This window comes from Lycorma delicatula, chromosome 6 (assembly GCF_047948215.1).
Source record: "Lycorma delicatula isolate Av1 chromosome 6, ASM4794821v1, whole genome shotgun sequence".
NCBI classification, from domain to species: Eukaryota; Metazoa; Arthropoda; class Insecta; order Hemiptera; family Fulgoridae; genus Lycorma; species Lycorma delicatula.
Genome location: NC_134460.1, coordinates 24,075,506 through 24,090,849, shown reverse-complemented (window position 1 = coordinate 24,090,849; position 15,344 = coordinate 24,075,506). Strand labels below are relative to the sequence as shown.

Here is a 15,344-nt window from a genome sequence, read left to right as displayed (position 1 = left end):
AACAATTAATGCTAACAATAATGATGTTAAAAAAATGTTACAGGATCAGTAATTCATTGAACAAATATTTTCATAGTCTACATAACTTAACTGACCAAAGCGTGCAACACATGTAGGCTGTGTACCGGTTTGTACTATCTGATTAAAAAAATGCATTAAAACAAAATGGATTTTATTTAGGTTGATCCTTTAATTGATTGTTTTTTTATTTAAAATTTAATTTTCTTTAATTTAAAATTTAACATCGGCTGGATGTAATTCGTCAGCTGGGCCAGAGTTAATGAAAATAAAAACTATCAATTTTAGAAAAAAAAGTCTGAATTGAAATTTTTATTTTTTTGCAAAGAATTCGATTCTGCAATAAAAAATATAGGTCTCTATTTTAAAAAATTAAGCTGACCATAAAATGATCTTTATTTGACCTTACCAAGGCCAACATAGGTTGTGAACGTTTTCCCCCCTTGAAATGGAGAACTTTAATAGGAAATATTTTTTCCTAAAATGTGTAGTTTTTGAGATATAGATGTGTCTCAATTTAAATGGACCACCCGGTATGTATATATAAAAAGTGTATCACGAAGTTCTCCCGGGACTTTCATAACCTATTCTACTCGCGAAAATAATGAAAAAAGTTCACAAAACATATATCCTAAAATGCTTCGTTTGCGAGTTACGGTTAGTGAAAGATTTCGCTCGGATTTAAGCTATCCCGGTGAAATGAGGTCGTACTGAAATTTTTAGAACTTAATTAAGGGGCGGAATCTGATACTTTATGGTTTTTGACCTGAAAAATCGAATAAAATAGGTCCAAGAATCGTATCTGCAGTAGTTTTTGAGAAATCTGGGGTGAAAACCAATAAATGGGGTAAAAAACTCTGTATTTCTATGTTTGACGTACAAAATAACTTAGTTAATGGGTAATAAAGACAAAACATTTAAACAAAACTTGTAGAGAATTTAATTCTGAACAAAATGGTATAAGATAAGTTGAATAAAGAAACATAAGAAACATCAGGAATATTCGAATTTTATTTAGAAATAGAACGCTAGACCAAAGTGCATTTATACGTAAAACAAAGTTAACTTAGCACGGCCACCGCATGGCACGGGTCATGCAAGGCTAAACGGATGGCTGTTATGACTGGGGGTCTGTGGTGCACACATTCTAACGCACTCAATCGTACATCAATACACAATCATATGCGCGCCCAATCGGTGCACTCAATACACATATGTGATGAACAGCAACTAGGCGCGCTGTTTGTAATTTTTCACGAAATTTTCTTTTTGCATATTTTATTAATTTTTTTTTTTTAATTCTCAATGTTATTTTTCAGAGAAGAAAAATAGGATACTCTTGATTGTATAGATAATAAATGATGATACTTATTATTTTGTTTTTTATAATAAACCATGGTTTTGGTTAATCAAGTGGCTCAATGCCATCCACACCATCGTCAATTACGTTATCTGTATCGTCGCTATCTGATATTTCAGACTCATCGGCACTATTATTGCTATCATTTAGTCACTATAAGAAAATTTCTACCAGTTTATAATAAATGTTCAAAAATGAGCCCACCATTTTCAACGCATTTCTTGGCACGCTTCTGTACTACTTTGTTGCTCTTTTTAGTTCTTCAAGGCTGTCTTTAAGCTGTTCAGTCTCATGCATAATGCGGACAATTAATTCCTCACGAGAATGTATTTTTGTTTTACATACAATATTTTTCATCCATCTCCTGACGCAAAAATCTAAAGGTGTTAGATCAGGCGATCTTGGTGACCAGAAATGTACACGTCCACGACCGATTCATTTCTCAAGGAAATGATAATTTAAGTGAGTGGAAATTGTACAAGGGAAGTGTGGAGGCGCGCTATCGTGCTGAAGTATACCTTGCGTCTCAGCATTAGAGGAACCTCTTCAAGCAGCTACGGCAATTCTTCTTGAAGAAAGTGCAAGCAGACCTCAGCATTTAAGCGGCCAGGTAATATGCACGGTCCAAACAGCTGACTGTGAAGAAGGCTGTACCATTCATTGTTGCTAAATCTATGTTGAAAATTGCCTTCCACCGTTTCATGAGGATTTACACAATGGCATACACAATGTATGCCACTGTGTAAGTTGTTGACGCCATCTCGAGTGACAATTGCCCCGTCGGTAAAAAAAGCATACTTGTAAAGTGTCAATTTATACTCGACCAGTTGCAGAACTCCAAGCGAAGCGGACCGTCTCCTGATGTAGATGTTGAACTGGCTGTTTGTGCTAAGGATAAAACTTGTTTTGTTTAATCCTCCAAACCATCGAATGCGAAACTTCAATTCGCTTAGACTCGTCATGTAATGACGCCTGGACTGCATCGATAATAATTTCATCAGTAACAGCATCATGTTGAACAGATCGTTCGTAGCTGGTACAAATAATAAATATTGAACCTTTTGCCCAAAGATTGCGAAAAGTCGCGCCAATTGTTCTGGGATCTGGAACCCTGCGATTCGGAAAAAGGAATTTCAAATTCTACCGCAGCAGCTGTAGCATTACCTGCAACCAAAATGAATACCGTATACGTTGTAAGTATGACATTACTTCAATGGCAAATCGATCAAGTTAAAACTAAAATTCACAGATTAACTTCGCAACTGACAGCACAGCGCACAGTACCCGATATACTTAATGTACCTTATGGAATGATTTAAACACACATAGTATTGAAAATTATCTAAATAACTTTTATTTATTTAATTATTCTTACTTTACGGTTGTTGTGTAATTCCCAGTTTTTTTAATTGTAAATTTTGTTTTTACACATGTTTCACATCACAAAAAAAGAATTTGGTTTTTGTTGATATTAAATAAGTACTTTTTTGACAACTGTAGTAATGTATTGTTTCTAAATAAAATTCGAATTCTTTTAGCTTTGCTTTGTTTTATCCAATTTATCTTACACCATTTTACTCAGAATTAAATTCACTTAAGGTTTTGTGTGTTTATTACCCATTTAACAAAGTTATTGTACATTAAATATAAAAAAACAGGGTTTTTTGCCGCAATTTATTGGTTTTCACCTCGATTTCCCAAAAATTATTATAGATACGGTTCTGGGACTTATTTATTCGATTTTTCGGGTCAAAAACCAAAAGCAATCACTAAGTTTGCCCCTTAATTAACGTCCTAAAAATTTCAGTTTGACCTCAATTCACCAGGGTAGCTCAAATCGGAGAGGAATCTTTCTTTTTAAGAAACGTAGGATTTTAGGACATATGTTAATGTGAACTTTTTCCATTATTTTCGCGAATAGAATAGTTTATGAAAATTCCGGGAGAACTTCATGATACATTCTGTATATTCTTATAAAGAAACAGCTTATTTAGTCCTAAAAATAAATTGTAGGTATAAGCTTGACTTTAAAAGTTAATTACATTAATTGATAATTGTTTGTTGACAAAAAGTTAAATTTTATTTCTTGTAAACATAAATAAATACATACACTACACAAATAGTATTTTTTTAAATATTGTTTAATCGTTGTGATATATACTAAGAGAATCTATTTCAGAAAGGAAACACAAAATTTATAATGTACTTTATAAAATCCATTCAGGGCGGCTGAAATTTATAATTTAACAGATGGTCCCTAACCAATTCAACTCCAGTGGCTATTTCATCTTTTCTGATTGATGATTGAAATTAAATCACGGTGCTAGTTACATCAAGCACATTCTAGTATATCACTAGTTTAAAATAAGGTGACCCTACTGACATTACCACAATACCTACTTTATTAAGTAGGGAGTTTTCTGGATGAAATTCAGGATTACATTAATCTGAACAAAAATAAGAAATAAAAATAATAACCTTTTTAAAAAAAATACATAAGCATGAAAATATTCTTAACTTAGGGATAATTAAAACTGACCTGGTAGAACTCCAGAAATAAATATATTATATTTAGAAAAGTTAGTCTAATTTAAATACATAAATACTTAATACAGAAAAAAAATTAATTTATATTCATTGCACTTACTGTGTGAATAAATAGAAAGTAATATTACTAACAGATGGTTCAGGGATATCATTCGAAGAAAGGCAGTGCATCATTTTTGACATCTGTCCAAAACAATTTGAAAAAAATCTGCCTGCTGCATTTAATACTGTATAATTATTATCTAAAACAAAACAAAAACTACGTCTCATTCTCCATACAGGCGATCAAGAAGACATGCTAAAACAATATGAATATTTAAATTTAACAGTGACTGAATTAAAAAAAAATAATTGAAAACCATAACATAACAAGTTTATTTATTAATGGATGCATCCATGGTTTTTAACTCTTGCATATAAATTATTACATTTATAAAGAAAAATATTAACTATAACAAACACTAATTTTCTCCTCTTACAGCATTAGTTTAACTAAAATCCTTAAGTTAGTTCAAAAGCTAGCCTATTAAATTACTGAAATATAACAAACAATAGAGGTAAAATTATTACCTAATTAAATTATGAGTTTTCTTTGAGAAAGTACAGATTTTTCTAAACTTATACAGCATAAACCTTTTTGGTTTGAGGTGTTACAAATAAATGTGTCCTTGTCCACCATTGTTGGGTATTAAAATATGCTTTTGTAAGGTGCTTATTGTGATGTTGAGGTCAGGAAAATTTATTTGTTTATGTTGTTTATATTAAGGTTTAATTTACATGAAAGTCAAATGAAAACCTTAAAAATGCAGTGAAAGTTTAAAACACCACACTACTGTCCTATGAGTTGGCAACTCCAGTTACAAATTCATCAAAGGAATAAAATTCTATCATTAATTTTTTGAATAGTGAAAGTGAAACTTATTAAAATTCATCATGTCAAAATTTCAGCTGTTACTACAAGTGTACATGAGTGGACTTGGAAGTTTCTAGATGATGTATTTCAATAATTCACTCTTCTCGATCATTAATGTAAATCAACACATAAAAGATAATGAAATAATCATCTATCTAGATATGGGTCATTATTTATGAGAATGTCATATGAACTTAATATTCTACAGCTCAATGAAGTATCCACAAGAATACCAGGTCATCTGATTGCTAAATTGAGAGAACCAGGTGTTAGTGCTTACAAGGAATTTTACAGTGCTTTGAAGCAGAAAATTCTTTCTAAAAAAAATTGTCACTAGAGATGAACCCTGGGTTAACAAAAAAAAAAAACACAAGCAAGGAATGAGGTACTATAGCTACTTAATGTCACAAAACAAAATATGCACATAATCATTAGAGAAGTAATTCTGTCTTTTCGGATGAACGAGAGATAATTCAGAGCATGTCTGGTATGGTGTTGCTGCCACTAATTCAACATATGGAGAACTACTTGAGTGCCCTGTATCCTGCAACCAAATTCAAATGTTGTGATCATCTAGTACATTTTTTGCTCCAACATAGCAATGCTCATCTTTATATGTTATCCATTCAACAGTTGTATCGTGAAAATAATCAACTACAAACTACCTGCTCAACTGTTACAATCAATTACTTTTTGATTTTATTTGTCTTTCAAGTGTCAACTATATCCCCTAAGTTTATTAGAACTCATTCGCAGTGATTTTTCACGGTCCAACAAACAGGTGAAGAAAGTGTGAGTGAATGAATGCTCTCAATAAAACAACTTTTGGTAATCTCTTTATTACGTAGTCAAAAATACATTTGACTTCTGCTCATTTTGTTCTTTTAATATGTTGTTTTCATCAAATTTAGTGTGCTTGTAAATGTCATATTTTTCAAGTGTAGAAAATTAAATTCAGTATAGTAGAGAAAAAATGTTTATTCTTTGTAGTGCAAGATTTTCAGACATATTTGTTACGTTTGGTTTTCAATAAAAATGGGTTTTTAAACACTTTCTTTGGTTTTTATTGACTGGTTTTTCTTAAGTTTTTACATAAATTTTCATAAGTTTTTACAATTTTTTATCTAATAATGCATATAAAACCACTAATGTTAGTTAATAATTACTGTCCATAGAAACAAAACATTTCTATCTGTATGATTATATGAATTTTTTTCATTATTTTAATTAAAAATATAGGCCGTATATATATATATATATATATATATATATATATATATATATATATATATATATATATATATATATATATATGTGTGTGTGTGTGTGTGTGTGTGTGTGTGTGTGTGTGTGTGTGTGTGTGTGTGTGTGAATATATAACAATTATACCAGATTTGCATTGTAAAAGTAATAGTTAATATGCATAATGAAAGCATAAGGAATAGTATACATCAAAGAAATGAATACATATACAGTGACAAATACTCACTGTGTAAGGTGGTGTCACTGCAGGTGTAATTGTTTATAGTCAGAATGTCACTGTAGCCCACAGAAGAGTTTTCTGTAACAATTTTCATTGAGTTATTTTTACATTTAAATACATTAGTAGATTTTCCTTCACTTAAACTGGTAGTTCGTTCCTTAATTGTAACTCTATGACTATCATCGTCACAAACTGTAAAATAATTATGTGATAAATTTCTTCTAGTATCTTCACTTTTACTATCAGAACGGTAATTATTTTCATGAATATTATTAATTAATTTATTATTTAAACTGAAAGACCTTTCAGTTGTAACATAATAACATTTAGTATTTACTGATACAGTCATATTCAATCTTGATTTGTTTTTGGAATCATTGGTTATAATAAATGCAGATGAAAATGTTTGCTGTGATAAAGAAGGACGTGATACTTTAACTTTCGATATTACATCATCTCTGTTAGCCAAAAATTCAGTTTTCAAAATTGCACTTTTTGCACGTACATTAGCTATAGATTCATTAAGTTTTTTAATAAACCAATTATTTTTTACCAAATTAATAACTTTTCCAACTGGGTGTTTAAAACTATAATTCTGAATATCATTAATAATATTAATAATCTTGCTATTATTATAACCACTTACATTAAAAAAATGAGATTCTGGTAATGAAATAATCATAAAATTTTTATGGTAATCATTAACAGTATTATCATAGGTGTTAATGCTATTATTAATGCCTCCAGATTTATTTATTAACAAATAATTGTAATTAACTTTTGATGTGTCAACAATGATATTTGCTCTTTCTAATACTTCAGTGCCATTAATGTTTCCTAGATGTTCAGTTGTATTTTGAACAATTAACAAACTATATCCTGATCCATTTATGTTTTTATTGTTCTGAATATTAGAAAGTGTAATTGATGTGCAGTCTGTATTATTAGAGTATGAAACTGATAAACTATTATTATGACCACCAATTTCTTTTCCTTTCATCGGCAATGTATTCAAAATTAATGTAATATTTTTGATACTGCAGTGGGTATTGTGGTGAGGTTTTACATAATTATTATAAATATTTACTGTAAATATAACTGGTGTACGTATAGTTGTAATTTGTTGATCTGAATAAATAACATCTAAATTAGTCGCAATAGCATTTGCTGAGTGTAATAAAGAAAACACTACTTGAGCAGATTTCAGTGATTCAGTTTTTTTAATTCCACACGTAATAGTAAATGAAAGAAATAATAACAGTGTTGCTGAATTGATGAAAGATGAGTATATAAATATCATCTGCAATCATTGCCTGTAAAAGAGATAAAAGAAATTGCTATGAGAAATAAATAACCAGATGGTATTCAGTATTTATTCTTTATTTTATAATTCAACTTCAAGCTTAGATTTTACACTTGTACTTAAAAGAAGATGAAATGAAACATGAGAATGAATTAGAAAGCCGAATGGAAACTTCAGCTAGCGGAGAGCCGTCTGTCAATTTTCGTCGTATCCATCGTGCACAGATTTTACAGTAACCCAATTTCTCGATAATGTGGCCTACTCATTTTTTAGATATTCATAACTGAATAGTGATGCGTTGCAGGGTGATTCGCCAATCTCTTTGAAGCAAATCGTCCACCTTCTTTCGATGTTTCTCGTCAGTAACAGAAACTGGTCATCCGCTGCGAGGTGCGTCCTCAATTGTCGCTTTACCAGCTTCAGATTCACGAAATTTTAACGCCCACCTATTCACAGTACTTCTGTCAATAATTTTACTATGATAAACTTTTAAATGATGAAAAATATTCGTAGGATTCACATTTTCTCCTGTTAAAAATTTGATACTGGGCGCTGTATTAACCGTATTAACACATTAGCCGTACTCGACTCCACTTTAACTGCCACTGAAAACAAACCGGAGAACGGATTACAACGTATTATCGGAGGCTTGTAGAGGGGAATTTTACCTATCACGTGCTGCCATGGCCAACTCCATAGTACCTTTTGTTTCCGTGTACCACGCTTGTGGCAAAATTTATCAGTCGAGCCTCGTGTATATAAAAGTTTGTGTGTCTGCTGTCAGTTACTTACTATAAAATTAAAATAATTTTATAACTTACATAAAGGAATTAGATGAGGAAAGGATTAGAAGTCATGTACAAGCATGTATATAATAACACATAAATTACAAAAATATTAACAGACTCTTAAAAAATGAATAATTTTTAATTATATATTTTAATTATTATAATTTTATTTTTAACTGTATAATTTTTACACTTACGAGTATTTGTATATTAAGTGTACTTTGATAGTGCGCCACATTATCTTGTGCATTTTGTTTTTTGGTTTTATGACAAATTACCTTCCTTACCTGAAAATATTGTAATTTTGTAGAACTGTTTGGTTATTGTATCATATTTTTAAAAAATATGATAAATGTTTTATTCTAATTTAATGTATATATCTAGGAACTCCTAGATATATATAACTCCTTGATTAAATAAACTTATTTAATCGAGTACATTTTGTACAAATTGGTATCCGTAAGTGCTCAAAATATAAAGATGTAAATTATGTAAATGCTTGTAAAGTATATCTTCTTTTTGGTAGCAGCTTAGTTGTGCATATTTTTTATTTAAATACTAAAACTGTGCATAATTTTGAAATGTTTTGTAATGTTATAAAGTTATTTGGACTTCTGAATGATAATCTAGCTTGTGTTTTGTTTTTTGGAATGGTATATGTAGGTAGATGCTACTTACAATGCTTACTGGAAACTCACTGAAGAAAGTGTTGGTAATTAATTGGAAAACAGCTTAGGAAAAATGTTAATTTATAATTTTAAAGTCATTTTAAATTAGAAATTCTGAATGAATTTCAAATACTGAAAATGCATTATTTCCCTAGAATTATGTATACGCTTAACCTACTAAGAAGACCTAATAAGAAATTCATTTGAAGCTTTTGAAGAGAATGTATGGTGTGTAAGGAAAAACTGGGAATTTGATGAACTAATTCAAGAAGATACTGTAAGATCTGTAAAAGCACAAAGGATCCAGTGATTGAGACACATATGAGAATTGCACAGAGCAAGAATGCCCAAAATAATTTTTAAGAAAAAGTTATTTAACAGAAGTAATGGACGTACCTGGTGAAGATAGTTGAATGAAGTTATTACTTGTGATTTGGCAAAAACAGAATAGGAAGCAAGAGGATGGAGGATGATTTCTGAAGCTTGTAAGACTTTGAGTGGTGTTGTGAAAGAGACCAGGGCTTATTAAAAGCTGTAGAGCCATAAAAAGAGAATATTTACTTCAGTGTTATTGATATTTTATTTATTTGTTACATTTTACAAATAAAGTGCCTAAATATGAGATAAGCCAGAAATATGTAGAATTACTAGTAATTGTAACGGCAAAGAATACATACATAAAAAAAATTACAGCCACCTGTCATTCAAGGATCATTTATACTCTCTCATCAAAGAATATACCCTTTCCAAGTAACATTTTACTCACAAAATAAAACTATGTTAAAAATTCAGTATTTATATTCTTTTATGCAGTCATTAAAAAGTACAAAAATTAAGCATGAAGAATAAAAACACACCTAGTGACAGAAAGTAATGATAACACTTATGTTCAATGATCAACCAATATAAAATTGTCCATATTTTCAGATAAGAGTTACTGAGATGTTAAAACAACAAAGTATAAAAAAGAACTATTGACAAGAAGGGCTTAATACTTTAAATAAACTGCAAAGAAGTTTTAATATATGAAAAAGATAATACTTTGCCTGAGATAGATTGATGAATTCGAAAAGTTATTTTTATATAAACTATATAGGTTTGATTGTTGATGTGTTTATGGGTGGATTTTACAGATAGTTACTGATTCCAACACATTGGACAATATATTTAATAAAATTATATATTTTTTTAAATTGTGTGTATATATATATATAATTGTGTGTGTGTATATATACACACATACATATATATATATATATATATATATATATATATATATATATATATATATATACACACACACATAGAATGCTCAGCTTAAAAGAAATCATAGCATAATTTGCATTAGTTAGCTCATGGAAAACCTACATAACATTTCAGCATTCTTCTCACTGCAGTGTGGGGTAAAGCTAGTGAAATATATTTTTCCCAGCTTATTCTCTACAAAGATTTATGAAATCCTGTAACTGCTGCTTTAATGTCCTTTACAACCTGCATTGTTAAAACTGACCTGTTTCAGGCAGGCTTGTAGTCTAACACTGAAGTTGTTTCACAAAAAGTTTTAACTAACTTCTATTAACACTTTCCACTGGTGCTTCCCTTTCAAATTTCTCCCTGAACTTTCGCCAACACCCAACATGAGATTTTGTCTCTAAATAAGTTTCAATCACGAATACATGTTCTTCAATAGATTCCATTTTAACAAACAACACACAGTTAAGCAATCTTCTTCAAAAGCAAATGCTTGACAGACTGGCTATACTCAAAGGTGCATGCAATGAACATTCCTTCCCACTCCACTCCAGCTGGAGTTCTAGCTCCAGCACGTCTTCCACATTATTTTACCCATCTCACACTGATATAAGCATTTTAACAAAAATGTGCATTTAGTAAAAATTGTTGGGTGATGGGATAAGTTGAACACTATATATATGTACATAAACACTACTCTTTTATATTCTATATATATTTTTTTTATATAAATAAACACTGCCTTTTTCATTAGTTCTCTGCTGCTTTTCTTTACCAAGAGTTTAGAAAAGCAGCCTTTTTTCAAATTATATACAAACGTCTAACAATATTTAAACATATGGAGATTCAGTGCTTAAATGACTAGTCAATGTGAGACCCTCTTCTAACTGTAGTAAGAACCCTTACGTATCTGAAGTTTTTAAACTGTAAAAGTTGATTAGAAATTCTAACATGTAACTAGAAACTAAAACATTACGTAGAAGTTATAACTTGAGTCTGTTTAATGGAATGAAGTAATGTGTATATATACATAGTAATATTTACAGATGGCGGCAGTAAACCATAAAAGACTGAAGATTTACTACAACTGTATAATGCTGAGTAGAAGAGGAAGACAAAGTAATTAGATATATTTAGGGTATATATACTTTCTTACCCCATTTCAATGTATAATGCTCAGTTAGATTCCCTACAATGCAACCAAACCCAAACAATCCTTTTTTTCTTTTTTTTGTTTAACCTTCAGGACCACCGTTAAGTATTGCTTTAGAGGACGAAATGAATGATTTTTAGCATGTGTGAAAATGTCATGCATGACCAGGATTTGAACCTGGAGCGTCTGGATGAAAGGCCGAGATGCTACCACTTGCACCATGGAAGCCAGCAAACACAAACAATCCTGTTTGAATTTTATACACCCTCTCTACCTTACCTGAGGAGCTACAGATTACAATCCCATATCTAACATGATTATGTGTATAAAAATCGGCATAATACATTGTCATGATATCAGCACTTTTAATGAGTGTAAAACTTTTTTCAAGAGAATGCAAAATACACTAATTAAAATAACTTGAAAGAAAATTAAAATATTGTTTCAATACTACATAATATATTCAAAAGTTTTTATTAACATCTTGATTTAAATCTGTTTTTAAAGTTCGTTCTGCTTAACTTAGTTTCTGAATGCACTAACTTACCTATTAAAAATGAATTCACAAAGTTCAATTCAAAAACATCAATATTATGTATGAATAAGTTTGGAACTTAGTACATATAAAAAAAAAAACAAATGCCTTAAGATTGCAATAGATTCTATGTAATCAAACTAGAAATAAGTTCTTAGACAGATTGCAGTAACACTTACCTAAAAATTAAATAATACACTTCATTTAATAAACAATCATAACTAACTACATCAGCTTTTCTAAAACTGTTATTCCCATATGATTCCGCAGTAGTTAATAATTCCACCAAGGTATTCAAATATACAAACAAGAAAAAGTTAAAAAAGAACAGTTATTTACTGATAAAGCCAACTAGCTTTCAAACCTAACAGCCTGTGTAATACCATTACTTACAACGCCAGTTAGAATATATCAAAAATAGATCCTGAAAAATATTAGTCTACTAGTGATCACCAAACAGTGTGTCTGTCTACTACTTACATAACCATGTCTTTCAATGTGTTATGAAGCATATATAACATTTTATATATATATATATATATATATGAATTATAAATTTTGTGTATTTTAATATACTACCTCCATTACCACATCCACACCTGATGATGAAAATTTGTTCTCAAACAATTTGTTCTCATATCATTAAACAGAACGAAAAAAGTTAAAAGACATATTTGTCCCAAGGTATTTATAACAATTTTTTATTCTACATAAACAAACTTGAGCCTGTGAAAGATAAAACTTAAACTAAATAAATACAAGTTTGAATTAATTGACTGCATATTCACCCACAGATATAAAGAACATAAAAAGTATTACATGCAATAGAATTTGACCTTTGTAAATCACCTCATAGGAATATGACATATACAAATATATTAACCATAAGATCTCAGCACATAAAAGCATGATCTCACACATGTGAACATTATGAAATTGTTATACTCAAACTTTTATAAAAATGAAATATAATTACTTAACTTGACAACACATGGGCATTTTTTAAGGCTAATTTTGCATCTCCAGTGGCGTTACAGTGCAATTGTTATTAATGGTGCCTGTTCTAAACTTATTAGGTAAATCCTTTATTATGCAGCAGAATAATATATTTAATAAACACCCAGCGTTTGAAGAATAAACTCAAAACGAAATAACAATTGCTTGATCATTAATGTGTAGACTTTTTAAATTTTATCTCTGGAAATTTCATATTGATCAGGTATAAAAATATTAATCTCATATTGTACAGGTATGGAAATCTATTAATCTCATATTGTTTAAGATGCACACATGAAGTAGTTATTTATAATATTGTTTGTTGTCTATCTTATTTCTGTAAGGTCATCTGCAGCTGATTCATAAACAACAGTTTTTGGTAATTATTTATTTCAGGTGCCTCACCCCAAAATAAAAAAAAACATATCAAATTCATTCAAAATTAATATTTATTCATTTAATGGTGTATTTTGAGTGTTGGAAAATAGAAAATTAGTAAAAATTTACATAGTGATACAAATAACACATAACACAATGAAAATCTAAAAAAAAAAATACTTATATTATAGTGAAACATTACATTTAAAGATATAAACATGAAAATAAATTATAAATTTTTATTCTCAATCAGATTGCGATGATACTTCTGTGTATCTCATTTATAATTCACCATAAATGGTGAAATCATGTTTTATAATCACAATACTTCCTTTTAAATAAAAATTTGGCCATATTTCCATGGAAATGGTGTTTGGAATTTCCATAATGTGGCACATTGCTTCTTACTTCCCTCCATTGACATTCGATTGTCTGCGTATGTGCCCCAGTGTCCGGATCTATAAAATTGTATGTATAATTTACAGTTAAGTGTCGGAAGCCAAATGTATGTAAACAATTAAACTTAGATGCCGTGTGAGAATAGCGGACAACAATGTAATGTATTGAATATGTTATAAATAATAATAGTATAGTGAATAAGAAAGAATTCTACATTATCCGGAGGTGAGAATCTGCATTATTGGGTGTATCAATATTCAAATACTTTTCCAACACTAATTTCCACAATAAAACACATTTCAAACGATTTTACAGCGATTTGATATGTTTTTTTTTGTGATTTCAGGGTATGGCACCTCAACTAAATAATTACCCAGTTTTTTTTTTAATTAGTCAAAGCTACTCCCCATTCCTTTGTATTCTGTGATAATCTTCCAAATTAACCTGGATGTTTTAATATGGAGTTTGTTACTCTAGTTTGCTTCTTTATAAGATTCTGCAAACAAATTCCTCTCCTTTCCTATTTATCTTAAGACCTCTTTATTTCAAATTCCATAACCCATAAAATGTTCTTCTAGAATGGCATTTCAATCTCCCAATAATATTTGATTATCATTTTTTACATAAGTAATTAGATCATCAAAGGAATACATGTGTGATTAAATAGGTATAAGAAGTATACCTTTCTACCTCTTCATCTTCTGCTGAATTTTACTCAGGCACATCTTGAGTAAAATAATTTTTTCATTGCATTTCTTGTTTACTATTCCTGCATTTTAATTATTGTAAAATTCTATGTTATCTTCCGACTAAATATTTTGCTCATCTTTCCATCTCAGTTCATTAATTACAACCATATCTGGTTTTAACCTCCCCATTTCTTAATTTTTAGTAACTAAGCTATAACTATTAATTAAAATTCTAACATTCCTTCTTCTGACAGGAAAGACTTTATACACGAGACAAAACTAACTTCGCAAATTAAAAAAAAATTTTTAATAAATAAATATGGCTAAACAATGGTGCACTAAATTAAATAACTTATGTGTGAAAAGGTCTGCTACTTACGACCGATGCTAATTCACCGAAACGATCTTTAACAGCATAATTACCTACAAAAAATATTTTGGAAAAATAGTTTGTTGTTAGTCATTTTTACTATTTCCAAAAGTCAAACAACTTGCCATAAATAAATAGTTTTGCCATGTTGATAAAGTTTAAATTTACCTTGTAGTACGCGACAACAAACGTGTGCTGACTGAAAGTGATAATAAATAATGTTTATATTATATTCCTTTCGCAGAAAAAAATGCACTTTTTACAGTCACTCGTTAAAGAACATCAAAATCTACCACTCACTTTACCCACTAATGATCTTGTCCAGCGTAAACAATTTAACAACATTTGTAAATTAATTTATCATAGACACATTTGAAAGTTCGTACACACAGTTACAAATTGTAAGTTTGATATCAATGACAGATGTTTCCAACTAGCGCCACCTGTATGTTTAGGATATTCATGAACTTATTGCAAATTTTATAGGTTATAT

At 29.8% G+C, this 15,344-nt stretch overlaps 1 protein-coding gene across 1 annotated transcript in view; it reads right to left on the bottom strand.

Moving 5' to 3' along the window:
• The window catches only part of LOC142326593 (pancreatic triacylglycerol lipase-like), a 40,386-nt gene extending 25,074 nt beyond the window's left edge, over positions 1-15,312 (bottom strand). Inside the window, exons 1-3 of the mRNA XM_075369180.1 lie at positions 15,020-15,312; positions 6,328-6,399; positions 4,026-4,167 (exon numbers count right to left, since the gene is read on the bottom strand). Coding sequence (XP_075225295.1) covers positions 4,026-4,108 — 83 coding nt within the window. The 5' untranslated portion in view covers positions 4,109-4,167; positions 6,328-6,399; positions 15,020-15,312. The remainder of the gene's footprint in view (positions 1-4,025; positions 4,168-6,327; positions 6,400-15,019) is intronic.
• Between the last annotated feature and the right edge of the window lie 32 nt (positions 15,313-15,344).